The sequence below is a fragment of the Mustelus asterias genome, chromosome 25 (genome assembly GCF_964213995.1).
Source record: "Mustelus asterias chromosome 25, sMusAst1.hap1.1, whole genome shotgun sequence".
NCBI lineage: Eukaryota > Metazoa > Chordata > Chondrichthyes > Carcharhiniformes > Triakidae > Mustelus > Mustelus asterias.
In genome coordinates, this window is record NC_135825.1 from 19,436,146 (window position 1) to 19,456,581 (window position 20,436).

Below are 20,436 nucleotides of genomic sequence, written 5' to 3' on the forward strand. Positions count from 1 at the left end.
AAATCCCTCCTGTAAGATATGAGGCAAGATTTTCTGGCCGTGCCTGCCCCAAAAACTGGAAAATCCCACCCCAGGTGCACGGACCTTTGCATGATCCGCCACGGGAATCGTAGCTGGCAGGATGTGAAACTTCCCTCCCATAGTCTAGCATGTGAATAACATACTTATTCCTATGTCCCCACATAGATGCTTTAACTACTGGAAAGATAACGTATAGACTCATAGAATCCCTACAATGCAGAAGAATGCCATTTGGCCCATTGAGCCTGCAACAACAACAATCCCGCCCATGCCATTTCCCCATAACCCCTCGTATTTACCCTGCTAATCCCCCTGACACTAAGGGGCAATTCAGCATAGCCAATCAACCTAACCTGCACATCTTTGGACTGTGGGGGGAAACCGGACACGGGGAGAATGTGCAAAACTCCACACAGTCACCTGAGGCCGGAATTGAACCCGGATCCCTAGCGCTGTGAGGCAGCACTGTGCCAGTGAGGCAGCACATGCTTTTCCAAACAGGCCAAGAAGTCCTTGAAGAGATCTAACAAGCTATCAATCTCCGACGCTGGTGAAGGGCTCGAGCCGCAAAATGTGTGTGGATTCTAAGCTCGGGCATGACTCCAGCTGGCTGTGCCGGCTGACACCTATTGTGGTTGAGTTGGTCCTACAGTGACAGAGAGTGTGGGAGTGTTGACAGGTTGGTGATGAGGTGTGGCAGGTGTGGGGCTTGTGTGGGAACTGGATGTGAGGAGCATAGCAGCTACTGGGAGAACATGGTGTTTGGGGGAAGGAGGGGGGGAACCTGGGGCCTGGTGTTGGCAAAGGTCAAGGTGGCTGAGAGAAAGGGTTGGGGGTCCAGTGGGAGGCTGGGGATGGTTCACTTACCCTGGCTACGTGAAGAAAATCATTCATTTTCTTCCGACACTGCTGCCCTGTCCGCCTCTGGAGTGTGCTTGCACTGACCAGTGCCACCCTGCATCCTGTGTGGTGACCCTGCTGGAAGGCTGGCCCCTGGAGCGGGGGTAGAGTGTGTCCTGCCTCTGCTCCACTCTATCTCGCATCCTGGTGAGGGCCCCTCCGAAAAGCGCTACTGCCTTCCTGCCTGCCATCCCCTGCAGTCATTGTGGAACAAGTGCTAGGGAGCCATTTATATGGAACCCCCCAGTGCTTGCAGGAGCAAGCGAATCAGAGGGAACATGCAGTTAGAGCGGTGTAAAACTTGTGGGCATAAAGAATATCACTAATGAGGCTCATGGTACAGCTCAAAAATACGCCAGTAAGACTCAGTTTTTCGCGCCTGAACCAACACACTGCCATTTTTTGGTAAGATTTCGCCCAATATTAGGGATGGCAATAAAAGTGACATCTTTCACTGACTACAGTCACCTCTTACATGGTCAAACAGACCTAGCTTTAAAGCAAAAACACAACTGCTAATACATTAGGAGACAACTGGAACTATCATTCAATCAGGCGGTCAACATCAGATAAGGAAATAATTGTATCTGTGATCACCTAAAGCAATGGGGAAAGCAGCACTGATAAACAGATGGCTCCTGATCACATTGAACATCTGGGCTGTCAGTGTGACATCTCACGTTCTCCTGATGTTACAAAACTTAACTTTATCAAGCAGCCAGGTTAGAAAGCGGATAGTGCACACTGCCTGATTAGGGAAGACAAAATGGGGACAATGCTAACCACAACAGTTATGAAGATGATGAGAATGAATGACTGAAAGGGGTACAGTAAATCCTCATTTAATGTTGTTTTGCTTTAACATCAAAAGGTTAGTGGGCCTGTCACGTCATTGAGCATTCTGAGATTCGTTTTACCTGTGTGATCTGATTAGCGCCATTTTGAAGTGGCTTCTTCCTGCCTTCAGAGTTGTGGTCTTCCCCCTCATTGATCTCCAGATTATGCCCTCCCCCCCTCTCTGACCTCTAGGTTATGGCCTCCTCCTCGACCTCCCCCCAACCCTAACTTCCCTCGCCTGGACCTGCAATCCAAAGCTGGAGTGCGAGACTGAAAGAAGAGGATTCCCTCTGGGTTCCTGCCCACCTTGACTTCATGGCAATTTTATGCTGGGGTAGGCAAGGCCTCACAGAGGTCAACTTCCCTTGTCCTAACTGAGGTCCCGAAGTGGCCATTTATTAGCCACAAAGAGAATTTCACTCCCAGTCTCATATTTCAGGCTGGTGGGAAGATTTACCCCGCATGAGGGAAGCCTGAAAATGAATGGGCTAAGATCTCGGGCAGGAAGGGCAGAAGGGGCAGCGCCATCAGAAGCCCCCTTCTGACTTTGTGTCTCACTTCAGGATCAGCAGCGAGCAGGAGATGCTTCAGGTAGAAAGTTATATTAAAGTTATTTCAAAAATTATTTTATATACCAATGTAGGAACTTAGCAATGTAAAATATTTCAAGTTAGAGGGTGCAATGTTTTAATTTTTTTTTTCTGTTGAGGAAGGCCTACATATTAAATTCCAATTTTAACATTGATTTCTATGAGAACCAGTGTTTCACCTATAGTCGTGATTTCCAGGAACACAATCTCGGATGAAGCAGCCTCCAATTGTGAAGGTTGAGATGCTGCACTAGAGGGAGCAGTTAAACAAGGCGCTCTATCAGAAGAGGAACAGGATAATAACATTGTACGTCTTTGTAAATTACTGCTCAAATACTGAAATTATTAATACTCACTTGTGTTTGAAATAAAGGACTGATGTATCCAATTTAATGTCACTTCAGTATCTATTACACCTCCCCTTTCGTTGCATGATTATTAACATAAAATGTATCCAAGACATCAGACTCGAGGATAAGCATCAAACTCAATACCAACCGGGATAGACTTGAATGCAACAGAAACTTGAGCGCAGGTATCTCCAGAACCATCGGTATCTGATCCATATGCGATCCTAACATGGCAAAAGCTCTCCATTCCACAAGATAATTATGGATGAGGGAAGCTTTTCAGCCCATCTTAGCATATAAATAAATACGCATGAACACGACAGAGCTCCCATTGCAATGTCTAATTGTTTCTTAAATGTTTCGTGTTTTTCTGTAATGACTTCAATCAGGTCATTGAGGTTGGCCTATTGGAATATCCCTGATTAAGGATCCCCCCTTAATTACATTTTAATTTGATGTTTTTAAGTTTCCTTTCCGCTTTGTTTTTTGTTTCAGGTGGTCCCCCTCCTATTAGGGAGCTGCCCCTTGAGTTGTCCCTAAGTTAATTTGATTTTGTTTATTTGGTTGGACACCAAAAGGTGTCCCTGATTAAGGATTCAATTGATGGGCTAATTAGGGAGTATTTGCCTTGTATTTAACTGCAAGTGTTACTTCCTCTGACACCCCCAGAGATAAACTGCTAGCACTCTGTGTACTGTTGTTAGAAGTTGTAAATAAAGGGATTTTGGTGAAGGGACTTCTGCCTCCGAAGACTTATTACAGTTTCTGTCTTGACTATTCTGTCTAACACGTCATTCCATGCATCAGCGGTCTTTATGCAAGATAAATTTCCCAATTCGCTAAACCTTCCTTTTATTATTTTAATCAGCGTCCCTCACTCTCTCAATTTGTAATGCAATGTCTTGTTCTGGATTTTGGCTCCAAACTCCATTCCCCAACTCCTGACTCCAGTTCCCTGGCAACAGTTCAAGATTAAGCTTGTCTGTTTGCAACCTATTGTTGGAATTGATCCCAAGATGAGTTCCCTGCTTCATATTTGTGCCTTCACTAAGACTGCCTACTTCCACCTCTATAAAATCACCTGACTTAACCCAGCCTCAGTTCAGGTGCTGCTGAAATAATTTTTGTATTTGTTGCTACTGGACTCCACTATTTCAATGCACTCCTGGCTGGTCTACCCTCCATAAACCTGAGGTCATCCAAAATTCTGCTGGCCCCTGTCTTAACTCACAGCACATCAGATTCTCCTATCACCACTGTGCTTGCTGACCTACACTGGCTTCCAGTCAAGCAATGTCTCGATTTTAAAATTCTCATCATTTTCAAAACTCTCCATGACCTTGTCCCTCCCTACTTCTGTGAAAGGGTTAATAATCTCATAAGTTTAAAAATCACATAAACTGCAAGTTGTATCTCAGTCACACAAGGAAGCTATGTGAAAACCACAGGTCTTGATTAAAGCAGACCCAGATAAGAGTCAAAGAACATTCAATTGAACTATGTATAGGTGCAACTCATATTTGCCCATTAGAACAAAGGACAATGGAAAGGAATGTTGATATAGCATTGGTCAGAAATATAGCTATCATTGCTTGATGATATTATAATTAGGAAGACATGCGCAAGTTATAATTGGACAACTATACCCTTATGTATGCATGATGTAAACCTAATCGATAGTTGTGAGTGGGTAGATAGAACTTCTGTGCAAATGTAAATCTTTGATTGGTATATGCCAATTGCTTGTAATCGAATTCAAAACTATAATTGCTTGTGTATTTCTAAATTCCGAACTCTGACTAGTCTTAAAGATTGGATCAGAGTCCTGTAGCTACAGTTATCAATAAATCATCTTAAACCACTCCGTGACTTTGTCTGCCTACTTGAGGGGAATGATAGTTTTAACTACAACAACAAGAAAAACATTGTACTAGCCCCACAACTGTAATCTCCTTCAGCTCCACAACCTTCAGAGATTTCTGCACTCCACTAAGTTCTGGCCTCTTGTTCATCCTCAATTTTAACTGAAACGTTGGCGCAACATCCTTGGAATTTGAGATCAATCACTCTTTGTAATGTATTCTAGATATACGTAAAACAGGTTTGAACAACAAGCAGTGCTTGTCAAAGTTTGCTGATAATATCAAACGAACACAGCAACTGTCACGACAACGGCAGGAACACAGGCTAGGAAAAAGGGCTGTTAAATAACAAACGCAATTTAAAGTGGAAAATGTGACGCAATGTTTTATTCTGCAAAAATAAGGAATGTAAATATACTTCAAAGAAGAAAAATTTCCATTGCATGGGAGGAGTAAAGAAACTTGCGTGTGCAGTTTAATAAATGCTCCAAGTGAGTAATATTGGAGATTTGACACTAAATTGGTCATCTCATTTACAGAGCCTAGATGGATGGCTGTTGCAAGTTTAGGTCACACTGGTTTATAAAATTATGCTGCAGGATCTTTGATACCTTTAGACTTGACTATTCCAATGCTCTCCTGCTCATTTTCTCTCTCCTACCACCCTCAGCAGACTCTAATGCTCATTTCCTTACTCAGCCAAGGCCCATTCGCCCTTATCTACATTGGTTCTCAAACAACAAAGCCTCTATTTTAAAATTCTCAACCCTTGTTTGCATATTCCTACATGGCCCCTTCACCCCTTACCTCTAATTCCCAACCCTCCAAGATCTCTGCGCTCCTCCAGTTCTGGCCTCTCGCAAATTTTCAACTTTAATCGCTCCACCCTTGGTGGCTGTGCCTTCAGTTCCACATTCTGGAATTCCCGCCCCAAAGCTCTCCACCACTCTATCCACTTTTACTACACTACATGTAACCTACTTCTTTGACTAACCTTTCATTCACCTGTCCTATTAGCTCATGTGGCTTGGCGTCAGACTGTGTTCAATAACATTCCTCTAAAGCACAAGATATTTTACTACATTGGAGGCACTAGGTAAATCCATGTTATATTTATGTTAACCGTATATTTCTTTAAAAGGTGCTTTAGTCTTCATCTGAAGGTGCATTAACGCTCCCATCGTCAAATCAGAGTAGTCTCTCCAAACAGCAAAAACTGCAATTATAGTCCGAATGCTGCCTTATTCAGGAGTCAGGATTTGCCCAGTGTGACACTTGGCTTCTAACAGCCATCCATCTGAGCTTTCTGAATGAAATGACCAACTTAGGGACAACATCACCCTCTTGAGACTGAAGCAGAGAGCCATATTCCACTATGCTGGAGAATCAGTTTGATCCTGAACATCCAATCTCCACTGCACAAGTTTAACACTGATGTGGAGATGCCGGCGTTGGACTGGGGTGGGCACAGTAAGAAGTCTCACAATAGCAGACTAAAGTCCAATATGTTTATTTGGTAGCATGAGCTTTCAGAGCGCTGCTCCTTAATCAGGTAAGAAGCAGCAGCGCTCCGAAAGCTTGTGCTACCAAATAAACCTGTTGAACTTTAACCTGGTGTTGTGAAGTTAAACATTGGCACAAAGAAGAAACTGCTTTGCACTAATACAAAATGTACAATTGTAAATGCAGCCAGCTGCATGATATCTGAGCTGCTAATGCTTAATTGCTTCTAAATACTGAGTTTGCAATTTAAGGTTTGTATCATTATAATATTTATCTTAGCAAGACAAATGTTTTCTTGTTTGTATTCTAGTTCTTATGGATTACACTTTCTGAGTGATAGGACGGGATTCCCCAGCCATTCATACCAAAGAGATTCTCTGGTCCTGCTGCGGTGAACAGAGATTTGGCTGAGCGCCAAATTCTCTGTCCTCACCGGCAGTGGTGTTGGGGTGTGACCTGCCAGAGAATTCCGGCCATAGTGTGTGAATCAGTCAGCTTTTAACCCATGTTTGATCTCGAAGGCTTGCCTAAGAAGTGTATACAATATATATTTGATTTGATTTATTATTGTCACATGTAATGGTATACAGTGAAAAGTATTGTTTCTTGCGCGCTATACAATGCATACCGGTCATAGGGAAGGAAACAAGAGAGTGCAGAATGTGTTACAGTTATAGCGAGGGTGTAGAGAAAGACCAACTTATTGCAAGGTAGGTCTATTCAAAAGTCTGATGGCAGCAGGGAAAAAGCTGTTCTTCAGTCGGTTGGTTCGTGGCCTCAGACTTTTGTATCTTTTTCCCAGCGGAAAAAGATGGAAGAGAGAATGTCCAGGGTGCATGGGGTCCTTCATTATGCTGGCTACTTTGCTGAGGCAGTGGGAAGTGTGGATAGAGTCAATGGATGGGAGGCTGACTTGGATTGGGCTACATTCACGACCTTTTGTAGTTTCTTGCGGTCTTGGGCAGAGCAGGAGCCATGCCAAGCTGTGATACAACCAGAAAAAATGCTTTCTATGGTGCATCTGTAAAAGTTGGTGAGAGTCGTAACTGACATGCCAAATTTCCTTAGTCTTCTGAGAAAAGTGGGATTTCTTAACTATAGTGTCGGTATGGGGGGGACCAGGACAGATTGTTGGTTATCTGGACACCTAAAAACTTGAAGCTCTCGTCCCTTTCTACTTTGTCCCTGTTGATGTAGACGGGCGTGTTCTCCTTTACGTTTCCTGAAGTCGATGACAATCTCCTTCGTTTTGTTGACATTGAGGGAGATTATTGTCGCTGCGCCAGTTCACCAGATTCTCTATCTCATAATGCAATTACTTAAGATATCAAACAGTTACAAATAAATTAAGGTACAAAAATGCAAGCGCGCAGTGGAATATCATTGCTTTTAGCTACTATTCTGTTCTAAAATGCTACTCTGAATTAGCTTGGTCAGGAATTATTTCATGTTAAGGAGCGGAAGGGTATGGGGAAGGACATTTGGTGATTTCAAACTTTGGCTTCAGAGAGCTCAAACAACTAGAACATTTGCAATTTAGTTTAGTATTTTATCCACCCGCATTTTACACATACATCAACACTGAATCCTATTAAATAGTCCCTTAATAGATTAATTAAATAGAATATTTTAAATATTCATCCTTCCTGCATAATAACCACATAAGTCTGAAAGGTTCAGTTCTTGCAATTTTTATTACACGACTACTTACATTTTTACAGCTCCTTGTAACATTTGAAATGGTTTTTACGCAACTTGCTACGTAGGCTTCGGGGTCTGGAATAACTCAGATACACTAGTTAGCAATGAAGCTTCAGGATTCCCCATGTAATTCAGCAGCCCAGCAGCTAATGCAAATTACTCCCAGTGATCTTTTCACAATTCAAAGTTCACATGTAGTTTTCAGTTAGGGTCAAATGCAACAGTTCTTCAGGTTCTTCTAAAGGAATACAAAAATGCATAGCAACCTGATGTCTAGTACATTTTTGGTAGAAAGTTTGATATCACAAATTTAAAACAAATTGACAAGAACAGGTATCGGCAGTGATTTTATTGCTATGATTGGATCCCTTGCTATACCTATTTGCCATGTCATCGCTTCTTCTTGCCAGTTTTTGGGGCTTTTTCCAAGCCAGTAATATACTTTGTCGGGATCCTGTACTCCTCTGCAATACAATCACAAAGCAACTGTCAGACTGAACAAAATGATTCTCAGAACACCTTTCCTTGTGGTTAGTTACGAAGGTGCCCAACACAGTGTAAACTGAATGACTGCATAAGATTTAATTAAAATACCACACTTAATAGAAAATTTAACAACTGGTATACACAGTAATCAATGCTTAAAGTTTATTTTTAATTAGTGTGAACTAGAACGAGTGCAGAAAAGATTTACTAGGATGCTACCGGGACTTGATGATTTGCGTTATAAGGAGAGGCTGGATAGACTGGGATTTTCATTCTCTGGAGCCTAGGAATCTTTGGGGGTGATCTCATAGAGGTCTATAAAATAATGAGGGGCATAGATAAGGTAGATAGTCAACAGCTTTTCCCAAAGATAGGGGAGTCTAAAACTAGAGGGCATAGGTTTAAAGTGAGAGGGGAGAGATACAAAAGGTCCAGAGGGGTAATTTTTTCACTGAGGGTGGTGAGTGTCTGGAACGAGCTGCCAGAGGCAGTAGTAGAGATGGGTACAATTTTGTCTTTTAAAAAGCATTTAGACAGTTACATGGGTAAGATGGGTATAGAGGGATATGGGCCAAATGCAGGCAATTGGGACTAGCTTAGTGGTAAAAACTGGGTGGCATGGACAAGTTGGGCCGAAGGGCCTATTTCCATGTTGTAAACCTCTATGGTTCTATGACTCTTAGTAGGCTTACATTAACACTGCAACGAAGTTACTGTTAAAATCCCCTAGTCGCCACAGCCGGCGCCTGTTCGGGTACACTGAGGGAGAATTTATCATGGCCAATTCACCTAACCAGCATGTCTTTCAGACTGTGGGAGGAAACTGGGGCACCTGGAGGAAACCCATGCAGACACAGGGAGAACATGAAGACTCCACACAGACAGTGACCCAAGCCGGAATCGAACCCAGGTCCCTGGCGCTGTGAGGCAGCAGTTCTAACGACTGTGCCACCGTGCCGCCCCACAAATGTCCGATTCCAAGTTTCATGCTTTCTTCGGTGACAAATTCCAAATTACTACCCCTTTTTATGTAAAGATAACTTCAATTAACATGTGTTAACATCATTATTTTACCAAGTAAACATTTAGTCCTTAAAAAAAAGCCCCTTTGGTTATTATGTCAACACATCTACAATATATTTTATATTGTCAGAGTTCATCACGCCTCATGAAGAATAGAATGTTTCCAAATGTAATGCATATTTCATATAGTTTAAAAGAAAGCATCGACTACACAAAATTCTATGGACTTAGCAATTCAGGAAATGGTTTTATTCTACTTATGAATGTTTGATTTAAAGTTAAAGTACAGTACTTGCCTGTTAGGAGCTTGGCAATATGATTAACCTGGTTGCCTTGAACCTGAAGTGCCATCTTGTCCTTTGTACCAGGCACCTGGAACATTGTTACACTGGCTTGAGCTTTTTGCTGAAGGGCATTTCCCAAGGTCTGAGGATCTAAACCAAACGCTTCAAGGTTTTCAACAATAGTTACCTGCCAAAAACACAAATAAAGCGGAAGTAAAATAATAATTTCCATTTATATGTCTTCTTTAAGATTTTCAAGGCCACTCAAAGAAGAATAAACAGACATAGGAGGACAGAGAACCAAAATAAAACAGGATTATAAAGTGAGAGAGACATTAAGGCATCTAGGTGTTTAGGAGGGCAACTACAAGCTGAGACAGCTTACGACATAGCAGCCAACAAAACAGTTGGAGCAGTGAAATGCACAAGTATGAACAGTTGGAGGAATGGAGTGTTCTTGGGGATGGAAGTGAAGAGGGGAAGGTAGCTGTAGGGTTGGAGACAGTTTATAGAGAGAAAAAAATCATGAGGGAACATAAACAGAGATGGGAATTTCAAAATGGAGGCGTTGGAGGATCAGAGCCCAGTGCAGATCAGCAAGGTCCAATGAAATGAGTGGATCTTGGTGAGGTGAGGGACAGGATATGGTTAACAGAGCTTTTAGAATAGCTGAAAAAGCACGACTGTAACCACAGGCTCATCCAAGAGAGATTCAAGTCTGGAATGATGACGAGAGGTAGAAATGCAGAGAATAATAACGTGTTGGGGTAGGAATTGGAGGGTTGAAAGTTACCCATGTGGGAGAAACAAAGATGGCATTACTTTTTTTTTTCACTCATTCATGAGATGTGGGCATCGGTGGCTAGGCCAACATTTATTGCCCTTCCCCAATTCTTGAGAATGTGGTGGTGAGCTGCCTTCTTGAACTGCTTCAGTCCATGCGGTGTTGGTAGACCCACAGTGTTGTTAAGGAGTTTCAGGATTTTACCCAGCAACAGTGAAGGAACAGCAAAATAGTTCCAAATCAGGGTGTGGCTTGGAGGGGGAATTTCCAGGTGGTGGTGTTTCCATGTGTCTATTGCCCTTATCCTTCTAGATGGTAGCAGTCGTGGGTTTGGAAGGTATTGCCTAAGAGACTTGGTGAGTTGCTGCAGTGCATCTTGTAGAAGGTACACACATCTGCCACTGTGCATCAGTGGCAGAGGGACTGAATTTTTATGGAAGTGGTGCCAATCAAGCGGGCTATTTTAGCCTGGATTGTGTCGAGCTTCTTGAGTGTTGTTGGAGCTGTACTCATCCAGGCAAGTGGGAAGTATTTCATCGCATACCTGACTTGAGCCATGGTGGACAGGCTTTGGGGAGTCAGGAGGTGAGTTACTCCCCGCAGGATTCCTAGCCTCTGACCTGCTTTTGTAGTCACAGTGGGGTTACCATTGACCAGAAACTCAACTGGTTTCGCCATATAAGCACACCTTTCCTCATAGTCAACACCCTCGAGATCAGGTAACATCCTGGTGAACCTTTATTGCACTCTCTCCAAAGCTTCCACATCCGTCTGGTAGTGTGGTGACCAGAACTTCACACAATACTCCAAATGCCGCCTAACCAAGGTTTTATATTGCTGCAACATGATTTCCCAACTCTTGTACTCAATGCCCCAGCTGGTGAAGGCAAGCATACCATATGCCTTCTTCGTCGCCTTGGCCACCTGTGTTGTCACTTTTAGGGAACTGTGGACCTGCACAGATCACTCTGTACGTTAATGTTTTCAGGGCTCTGCCATTTACAGTATAATTCACATCTAAATTTGATCCTCCAAAATGCATCACCTCACATCTGTCCGGATTAAACTTCATTTGCCATTTCTGTGCCCAAGTCTCCAATCTATCTATATCCTGTTGTATTCTCTGACAATCATCGGCACTATCAGCAACTCCACCGCTCTTTGTGTCATCTGCAAACTTATTAATCAACCACCCACATTATCCTCCAGATGTGGGCGGCACAGTGGCATAGTGCCTAGCACTGGCTACCTCACAGTGCCAGGGACCCGGATTTGAATCCCGGCTTGGGTCACTGTCTGTGTGGAGTTTGCACGTTCTCCCCGTGTCTGCATGGGTTTCCTCTGGGTGCTCCGGTTTCCTCCCAGTCTGAAAGATGTGCTGGTTAGGTGCATTGACCCTAGTTGCTGAAGTGTGGCAACTAGGGGAATTTCACAGTGACTTCATTGCAGTGTTAATGTAAGCCTTTGTGTCTAATGAACAAACTTAAAACTTTACTTTAGATCATTTATATATACTACAAACACCAGAGGTCCCAGCACTGATCCCTGCGGAACACCACTAGCTACAGATCTCCATTCTGAAAAGCAGCCTTCCACCGCTACTGTCTTCTATGACCAAGCCAGTTCTGTATCTATCTAGCCAGCCCACCCACCACGAATCCCATGTGATTTAAGTTTTTGTACCTGACTGCCCGGTGGTATCTTGTCAAACGCCTTATTAAAGTCCATTTAAACTACACCTACAGCCCTTCTCTCATCAATTATCTTTGTCACCTCTTCAAAAATTAATTAAAAATTAAGCAAGTAGTCTCCTGTGCACATAGAATCCAGTGCAACAAGTACTGCATTCCGCATCAAGACTGCTATGAACCAAATACATCCTAGGCATACAAGATAGTGACAAACAGTAACACTGCATATTCTACATCTTATATCATATATTAATTCAGTTCCTATTTTATGCAGCATCTTCCAATTAGAACAAATGACAGCAGAAAGAAGAAGAAATATAAAGAAAATTCGCAACCTTAATTTCATACTGGGAACTCCAAATCACTTAAACTTGACACAGTAAAATGCAGCGAATAAACATAAGCTATTCAGGTGATGATGCCCAAATCTCTCAACTTGATTCTAACTCACCGCGAAGTATCCATTATAGTCTCGCTGATAAATGGTTTTCAGCTACTGACCTTTTTGTTTGAACCACGCTGTGCTATATCAATGTTAATGGGTTTAATTTCACCCTTTCGAACAACTGGCTTTTGTCCAGGGAAAGTCACTTGATGACATTTCTGAAGCTTCATCAGGCACCTGCAACAAAAACTCGAGCTATAATTGACCACAACAGCAAATCAGACCAAGCACAAAATGTGATTAAAGTTTGATTAAACCTGTCCCTTTGAGGGCAGTTAGCGACAGCTCTTATAATATTAATAATGCTATCTTTGCATGCTTCAGTACTTTAAAGGTAAAATTACAGAACGTTTCCTAATGCTTTTGAAGGGACATGAAGCAATTGAAAAATGACAGAAAACAAAACTTGGAAACAGACTGAAATTTATTTTCAGTTATGTTGATTCCTGGTCCCACAAGGCCTGTAATTTAATATTTTCATTGTGTTTCCAACCAATATAACCTTCTTTACCCTTACAGCTGTCCGAGAATGTAGCATCCTGCCAACTCTGCCTCTTATGCTATCCCCCTTCCCATATGAGCCCCCACTGTCTTCAGACATCTAACACTGAGCTTTGGAATTCTCTCTGCAGGCAATCCCACTAATCCACCCACAAGACTCTCCCCAGCTCTTTGATCAAGATTTTGGTCACCCCTTCTAACATCTTCCTTGTCTCTGCATTGATTTTGATCTAATTAAGCTTTTATCAGCACTTTTGAAGCAATTATTTTCCATGCAAAAGGGACTAGATAAATGCAAGCTGTTGTCAATCTTAACATTACATTGTCTCAGTGGACAGACAGAGTGCAGCATTTTAATAGCTCTGCTTACCTGGTAAAGAGGTCATCCCAAGTGAGTTTAGCTATAGTATGGTGCTCAGATTTTTCCAATAGGCAGTCGCAAAGTATAGGATTAATGACTACATAACTGAGGAAGCAAGACAAAAGTGAAATTATCACTGTAAAATGCAGAAATCACAAAAATCTAATTTTATACTTATGGTCTGAAACAAATATCACAGATGAGGATTTATTTTGTTCAGAATTTTAAGTTTACATGCTAATCCATTCTGATGTTTGTCCCTTTCAGGAAAATGGGAGTACTTTTACAGGAGAATAAAATCAAAACGTTTCTTGTGATCTTTATAGTATCATGCCAAGAAGGCATGAAAAAATATATACATCTAGATCATCCTGGCTACCTCATAACATTTGTAAAGAAGAAACTGACAAAGGTGTTTCACTGACTGAAGCCATGATTGGCTACAACTCACACAAAAGGAATTTCTAGCCTTCAGTAAAACAATGTGCAGATTAGGTGGATTGGCCATGCTAAATTGCCCCTTAGTGTCAGGAGGGCTAGCTAGGGTAAAAGCATGGGGTTATGGGCATAGGGCCTGGGTGGGATTGTGGTTGGTGCAGACTCGCTGGGCCGAATGGTCTCCTTCTGCACTGTAGGATTCTATGATTCTGATAACAATCTTGTTTTCTCTAAAGAAGCATTCATGCCCCCCTGTGACTGCAGAAATCAAATTCCAAGGAAATACTCAAAGGCCCCTTTATGTTTCTGGGGGAAATTCTGACCAATGGAGATGATCTGTCCGTGAGGACAAAAGACCCTGAAACCTCTAGTAAATGCAGTTTAAAGTTTTTATTTATTAGTCACAAGTAAGGCTTACATTAACACTGCAATGAAATTACTGTGAAATTCCCCTAGTCGCAACACTCTGGCGCCTGTTCGGGTCAATGTACCTAACCAGCACGTCTTTCAGACTGTGGGAGGAAACCGGAGCACCCGGAGGAAACCCACACAGACACGGGGAGAACGTGCAAACTCCACACAGACAGTGACCCAAGCCAGGAATTGAACACACGTCCCTGGCTCTGTGAGGCAACAGTGCTAACCACTGTGCCACAAAATGTATTAATGGATGAAACATTAGCCATCTCAAGAATTCAGCCCAGGAATATATAGATCTTTTGTGCAAACCAAGGGGAAGAGTGAGAGTTATGTCACATGACTCCCATCCCCAAAGCTGCTAGAACTTGTAATTTTGTCTTGTGAAGCTAAAAGAGGCAGTCTGCCAACTTCCATCAACAATACAGTAGCAAAACCAGAGCTCTGTCCAGGTATGAATTGCCTGGCCCTCATCTATACTATTTCTACTGGAACACATGGGGCTCGATTCTCCCATCACAACGTGCTAGTTTTTTGGCGCGTCAGGTTGGGAGATGCGTGTGTTGCCCATTTCACGGGATTCGCCAAGGAGGGTCTGCCTCCCGGTGGGGGGTGGGGTCTGCCGGGGTGGCCCGGGAATGGTCGTGGGGGCAACAATCGGGCCATCTGTCAGATTCTGGTGTGAATAGGCCCCGCCCCCCCGAGCTTTTAATGAGATTCACGATTGTGACCTCTGCAGAGTCTGAACTCCCACTGAAAAAACAATCGTGAATTACAGAATTTTTCCCACCAATTCAGCACTTAGAATTTTTTTGGGAGAATCGGGTCCATGAACTTCTGTATCAGTGCCTACTGCAGGACTAATTCATCGCTACGTGCTTCTCCCAGCATGGAAGTCATTGCTACTGGAAAAGTGGGTTACACCGCATCAGTTATAGCCGGCCAACATCTCTGAAGGAATACGCCATTGGACTTTTGATTCTGGGCTCATTTAAAACAATAATTCTTATTTTGTCTGTGGCCTTTGACCAATAGCTGTCTCTCTTTTATCCTTTTACTGTATCAAATGCAAAAAGGGTCAGGAGGGAAATTGCAAACCCTCTTCCCGTGTTGAGAGTTTGTAAGATCAACTAACCCTCTGATTTTACCCTATCTCAAGTTTGTTGTTGGGTTATTAATAGAGGATTGGATCACTCCAAAACTGAAGCGTTTGGGAAAATATGACACCACTTACAAACATCAAAAACACCTTCTATTTACAGACAGCTGGTGAGGGAAGAAATCAGGACTGTTTTAAATTAAACAGCCTTCTGTCCTTGACACTAGTAAACACTTAACTATGATTTTCTACATGGACAGCAGAATTACCAGATTTTTGTTTTAGTAACATAATTTTAGGATAAAATGCACCAAAATGATAACAAAATAAGGGAGTCCATGAAAGAAAGACGCATCAGATATTCAGTAGTTACATTGTAAAGAAATATTAAGTCAAGCAAAATACAATGGATGCATGAGTAATGCACATAAAATATACTGTACCTCCAATTCATTAAAGGATTTGACATTATAAACCAGAGGACAAATATGACCTTTACAACTCATGTTCAAAGCACTTAAATAAATTCTTCTAAACACAACTGAATAACTGGGTTATTCCAACAAGAGATCATAATACAATGGTCTCAGGAGTTAGCAACTAAAAGTTTTATTAGGGCGGCGTGGTAGCACAGTGGTTAGCAGTGCTGCCTCACAGTGCCAGGGACCTGGGTTCGATTTCCGGCTTGGGTCACTGTCTGTGCGGAGTCTGCATGTTCTCCCCGTGTCTACGTGGGTTTCCTCCAGGTGCTCCGGTTTCCTCCCACAGTCTAAAGATGTGCGGGTTAGGTGGACTGGCCGTACTAAATTGCCCCTTAGTGTCCTGGGATGCGTAGGTTAGAGGGATTACTCGGGTAAATATGTGGGGTTATGGGGATAGGGCCTAGGTGGGATTGTTGCCAATGCAGACTCGATGGGCTGAATGGGCTCCTTCTGTACTGTAAGGATTCAATGAAATAGGAACAGGAGGGGCTCATTTGTATCCTTGAGCCTGCTCTGCCATTCACAGTCCTGAGAAAAGAAATTCCTTTGCATCCGACTGGTGGGATGCTCTGTCAGGGAGTAGGTGCAGACTCGATGGACCAAGTGGCCTCCTTCTGCACTGGAGGTATTCTATGATTCAAATGGGAAATTCCTTATTCTGAAACACTGCCCCCAGTTCTCGATTTTCCCCATTAACACATAAAACATGATCACGGCCAACTAATTTACTCAATAAGACACATTTTAGCTAACAAGAAACAAGGTACATTGAAGCATTCTAGGTGGTAGGAACTCTTGGCCTTTTCTAATTCCTGTGGCCTCTCTGTGTAATCTTGTCAATGCTCTCCGCCATTAAGTTGTCAAAAGTGCAGATTGCTTATTCTTTCCCCAAATTCTTAAAGAAAAGTCTAAATTATTTTTAAGATCTATATTCTCATGTGCATTATATACTCATGTAAGGACTACTTACTTTTTATTGTAGTCGTCTATCAGTTCATTGGACTTTACATAATTTGTGATGATACTTCTAACATCTGCATTTGAGAGGGTTGCATCTTTCCTAAACAGAATGGAAACAAATTTACCAGGAAAGCACGGAAAAAAAGAATTCTGTATCTCTGAAGATACTTTGCAACCTGGATGCATATTGAAGGAACCATGTGGGGAGCAGAACAGTGCAGTAGGCTGACCTACCTCTGGGACCCAAACCAGAATCCAGCCTAGACTGCTGGGTCAGTCTCCTTTCACCGAGGCCAGTAAGAATACCAAGTAAAACATGAGTTTCAGTAATTTTGAATCAGTTCCTGGTGGAGATTGCCCATTAGTCCGTAAAAAAATCACAAATCTCTCTCAGAGGCCACAGATCATTGGTGGAAGAAAATTAAATGCTATTAATAGAATAGCTGGTAATGTTTGAAGGTATATGTATGTAAATATCAGAAGCACTCATTATATAATTAAAGATTTTTTTGTAGCAATTGGAAAGTATGGTAGAATAGGAGATCACAATGCGATAAAGGATCTTATGAAGACACAACTGTTTGTAATAGAGAGATGGAGAGAAAGGTCAGATTGAAGAGAAAGGTCAGATTGAAGAGAAAGGTCAGATTGAAGAGCAAAGACGATGATGTATCTTAGGAAGTCGAAATAAATAGATCCTTACATTTTTGGGTCTTTTCTGCCCTTATTCCCCAAGATGTTTTGGCATTCATACCTTGATTGTTCTCAAACACAAGTTCTAATTGTCCGTGACCTCAAGGGTAACATCAATACACCCGATATTTAGCTATTTTTTTCAATAATGTGGTTAGGACAGTGTTAGAAAAACACATTTAAGTTTATCACTATGAAGAAATCTTAATAGATAACAAGCAAACAGTAACCTTCATCATTGCACATTGTAAATTCCTATGTTCATCTTTAACATATAATTTGCCATAGTGTCAAATGTAAGCCCAAGCAACTATCAGCCAATCAGCCCTTCTGCAATAACTGGAAAACTAATGCAAGTGATCAGAAAAACAAAGCTGAGAAGTATTTATGAAATATTTAGGCAGTGATGTGCAAGCTACAGAAAGGGTCAATTCTGCCTGACCAATCTACATAACTTTATTTTAAGGATGTGCTGTCCTAGGTGGTTGCTCGCATGACCCATTTACAGAATACCAAGCCATCCAGAAAACTTGTCACCCAGTTCTTTGTGAAAGGCTGCCATACTGTTTTGGGCAATGGGTACTGAAGTAAAACTCAGTGACAGGTAAGGAATTGGTTAAAGAAAAAAAATGGCTGTGGGTTAAGTTAATGTAGTTTGTAGATATACTGAGTGAAGCAACTAGAGCATTTGTATAGGAGCCCGACAGTTTTGGATTTACCTCAGTGGCCTGGATTCAAAACTGTAATGCAGCATGATTAATCCGACAAAATTATAAAGAATTGGCCATTTTTGCAAATATGCAGATCTCTGGCAAATAAGCGCGAGGGTTTGTGCCCCCATAATCTTTAGTTGTTAGCGCACTTTCTGCAGAGCGAAGGAAGCTTTCAACCAAAATTGATCAATGCTGAAAACTCAGAAAAGTAGTTGGTACTGAAATTGGAAGTTCTCCCACTTCAACAAGATCTTATGCGTGCATAAGATTCTGGATCTGACTTCACAATATAGATAGGGCTCGTCAATTCAGGAGAAATATTACAGGCCCTTATCATAAGAACCAACCATCCTCTTGCCACCACCAGAAGATAAGTGCATCTGCTGATCATTCATTGTGTGAACTACCATCATACTCCATATCTAAACCTCCCACTCACTAGCTTGTACTCATGACCCCTTATCCTGGCAGTCATGTGTAATAATTCCGAAGGACTGGGCTCTGAAAGGTAGAGTTGTGGCTTCTCCTATTTCAAGAGACATCTTATGTAAAAACAGAAAATGCTACAAATTTTCAGCAGATCTGGCTGTTAACATTTCAGATCTTACGGGGTCATAATGAATCTTAGCAGTATCCTGTAAGCTAGTGTGAATCAGCCACGGTAATATGTGGCCACACTTCTGCTGGACATCAAGATCATTAACATTTTTCCAAACTTTCTAGGTGTATTGGGCACCACTCCAGGATCCACCCAGACTTACAAATTCACAGCTTTGTCATTCACATTATTCACTCCTCACTATATAATAGTGTGCATGTGGCCATAAAATAATTCCCATTGTTAAAAAACTGGGTTGCTCACACAAATAGAGATAGACTGTAACAGACATTTCAGGCAGACAAGTTTAACAATACCTACTTGAGTCCTGCGTGCTCAAACAGGGGAATTAATTTACTGGAAACAATGTAAAAGGACTTGATCTCAAGTGGTTGGCAGGGTGTCTCTCTCACACTATCCATCTTCACCAGGTCTTCGTCAGAAGCTGTTTCAGGAACTTTGAAGGCCCGGATGCTGCAAGCAGAAAGTGCAATTCTAAATGGCATGAAGGCAACTCCATTTAACAGTTATTCTAATGAGTCAGTGTTCCTTTCTCCCCTGGTGGGAAAGGTTCCTGGCAAGATGGAACTCACCCTTTTATAAGCATGTCACTTCTTCAATTTCAATGTGCATGACTAGAATTGCCAATGGAGTTTGTTAATGAAGATTCGGTTGTGGTTTTAGAGAACCAAATTGATTACCTGTAAAGACTCGCATTCCAATCATTATTTTGTAAATTGAGTTTGTGTCTTTATATGCCCTGTTTGTGAACAGAACTCCCACTTACCTGATGAAGGAGCAGCGCTCCGAAAGCTAGTGGCTTGTGCTACCAAATAAACCCGTTAGACTTTAACCTGGTGTTGTGAGACTTCTTGCTAGGATCAATAGCACACAAGAAGTGATTTGGTCCAACTGAGCCATGTTGATGTCTCCACCACACATGTTTCCCCCTTCTCGAATTGCTACTTCAGCCTACTCTGCCCCCAGATGGCTTGATTCCTTTCTCTCTCATGTATGCATCTAGTCTCCCCTTAATGTGTCAATGTTGCCTGCTTCAGTCGTTCCTTATGGCAGTTACGTGAGATTTAGAAGAAATTTAATCTCATCCAAGAAGGAAAGCAAGAAAGTCTTTGTGATAATCCCCAATAGAATTAGCTCTTTTTAATTTGGCAAACTGATCTATTATTTTATTTTTTACTAATAGCCATTATACATAATGCCTACTCCTGCTTATTATTTTTTTCAAAATGCACATTTTTTTTCAATAACATTGGGAGTGACAGTAAATCTATAAATTTTCGATTTGTAATGATGCCAAAAGATCCAGACAGGGAAAGGATGGATGTGAAGAAGAGGGCGAGAAAAATAAACAGTTTTCTTCTACAAACTATATTTGGATATATAATATATTTTTCTACATTTCTTCATGAATAACTCATGTTCTGCAAAATAATCTCTTCGTATAAAATCAGATTAAACCATAGAATCCCTACAGTGCAGGAGGAGGCCATTCAGCCCATCAAGTCTGCACTGACTCTCCAACAGAGCAACTTACCCAGACCCACCTCCCCTTTCCAAAATCTCAGTTATATATTTTTTGAATAGACACAAGCTACAATTTGTGTGGCAACATGTGCCAGTTATTTGTCACTGAAAATCAGCTTGTTGTCACACTTTGCATTTTCTGATTCATGTTA

At 41.8% G+C, this 20,436-nt stretch overlaps 1 protein-coding gene across 2 annotated transcripts in view; it reads right to left on the minus strand.

Moving 5' to 3' along the window:
• Positions 1 to 7,740: 7,740 nt before the first annotated feature.
• Positions 7,741 to 20,436, minus strand: part of eif2d (eukaryotic translation initiation factor 2D) — a 42,383-nt gene continuing 29,687 nt past the window's right edge. The window contains exons 10-16 of one of the 2 annotated variants that reach the window (XM_078242207.1): positions 19,061 to 19,213; positions 16,746 to 16,835; positions 13,349 to 13,444; positions 12,534 to 12,654; positions 9,570 to 9,744; positions 8,143 to 8,228; positions 7,741 to 8,002 (exon numbers count right to left, since the gene is read on the minus strand). In XM_078242207.1, the coding sequence (XP_078098333.1) occupies positions 8,155 to 8,228; positions 9,570 to 9,744; positions 12,534 to 12,654; positions 13,349 to 13,444; positions 16,746 to 16,835; positions 19,061 to 19,213 (709 nt within the window). In that variant the 3' untranslated portion in view covers positions 7,741 to 8,002; positions 8,143 to 8,154. Of the gene's footprint in view, positions 8,229 to 9,569; positions 9,745 to 12,533; positions 12,655 to 13,348; positions 13,445 to 16,745; positions 16,836 to 19,060; positions 19,214 to 20,436 lie in introns of both variants that reach the window. The other variant, XM_078242208.1, reaches the window with a different exon arrangement.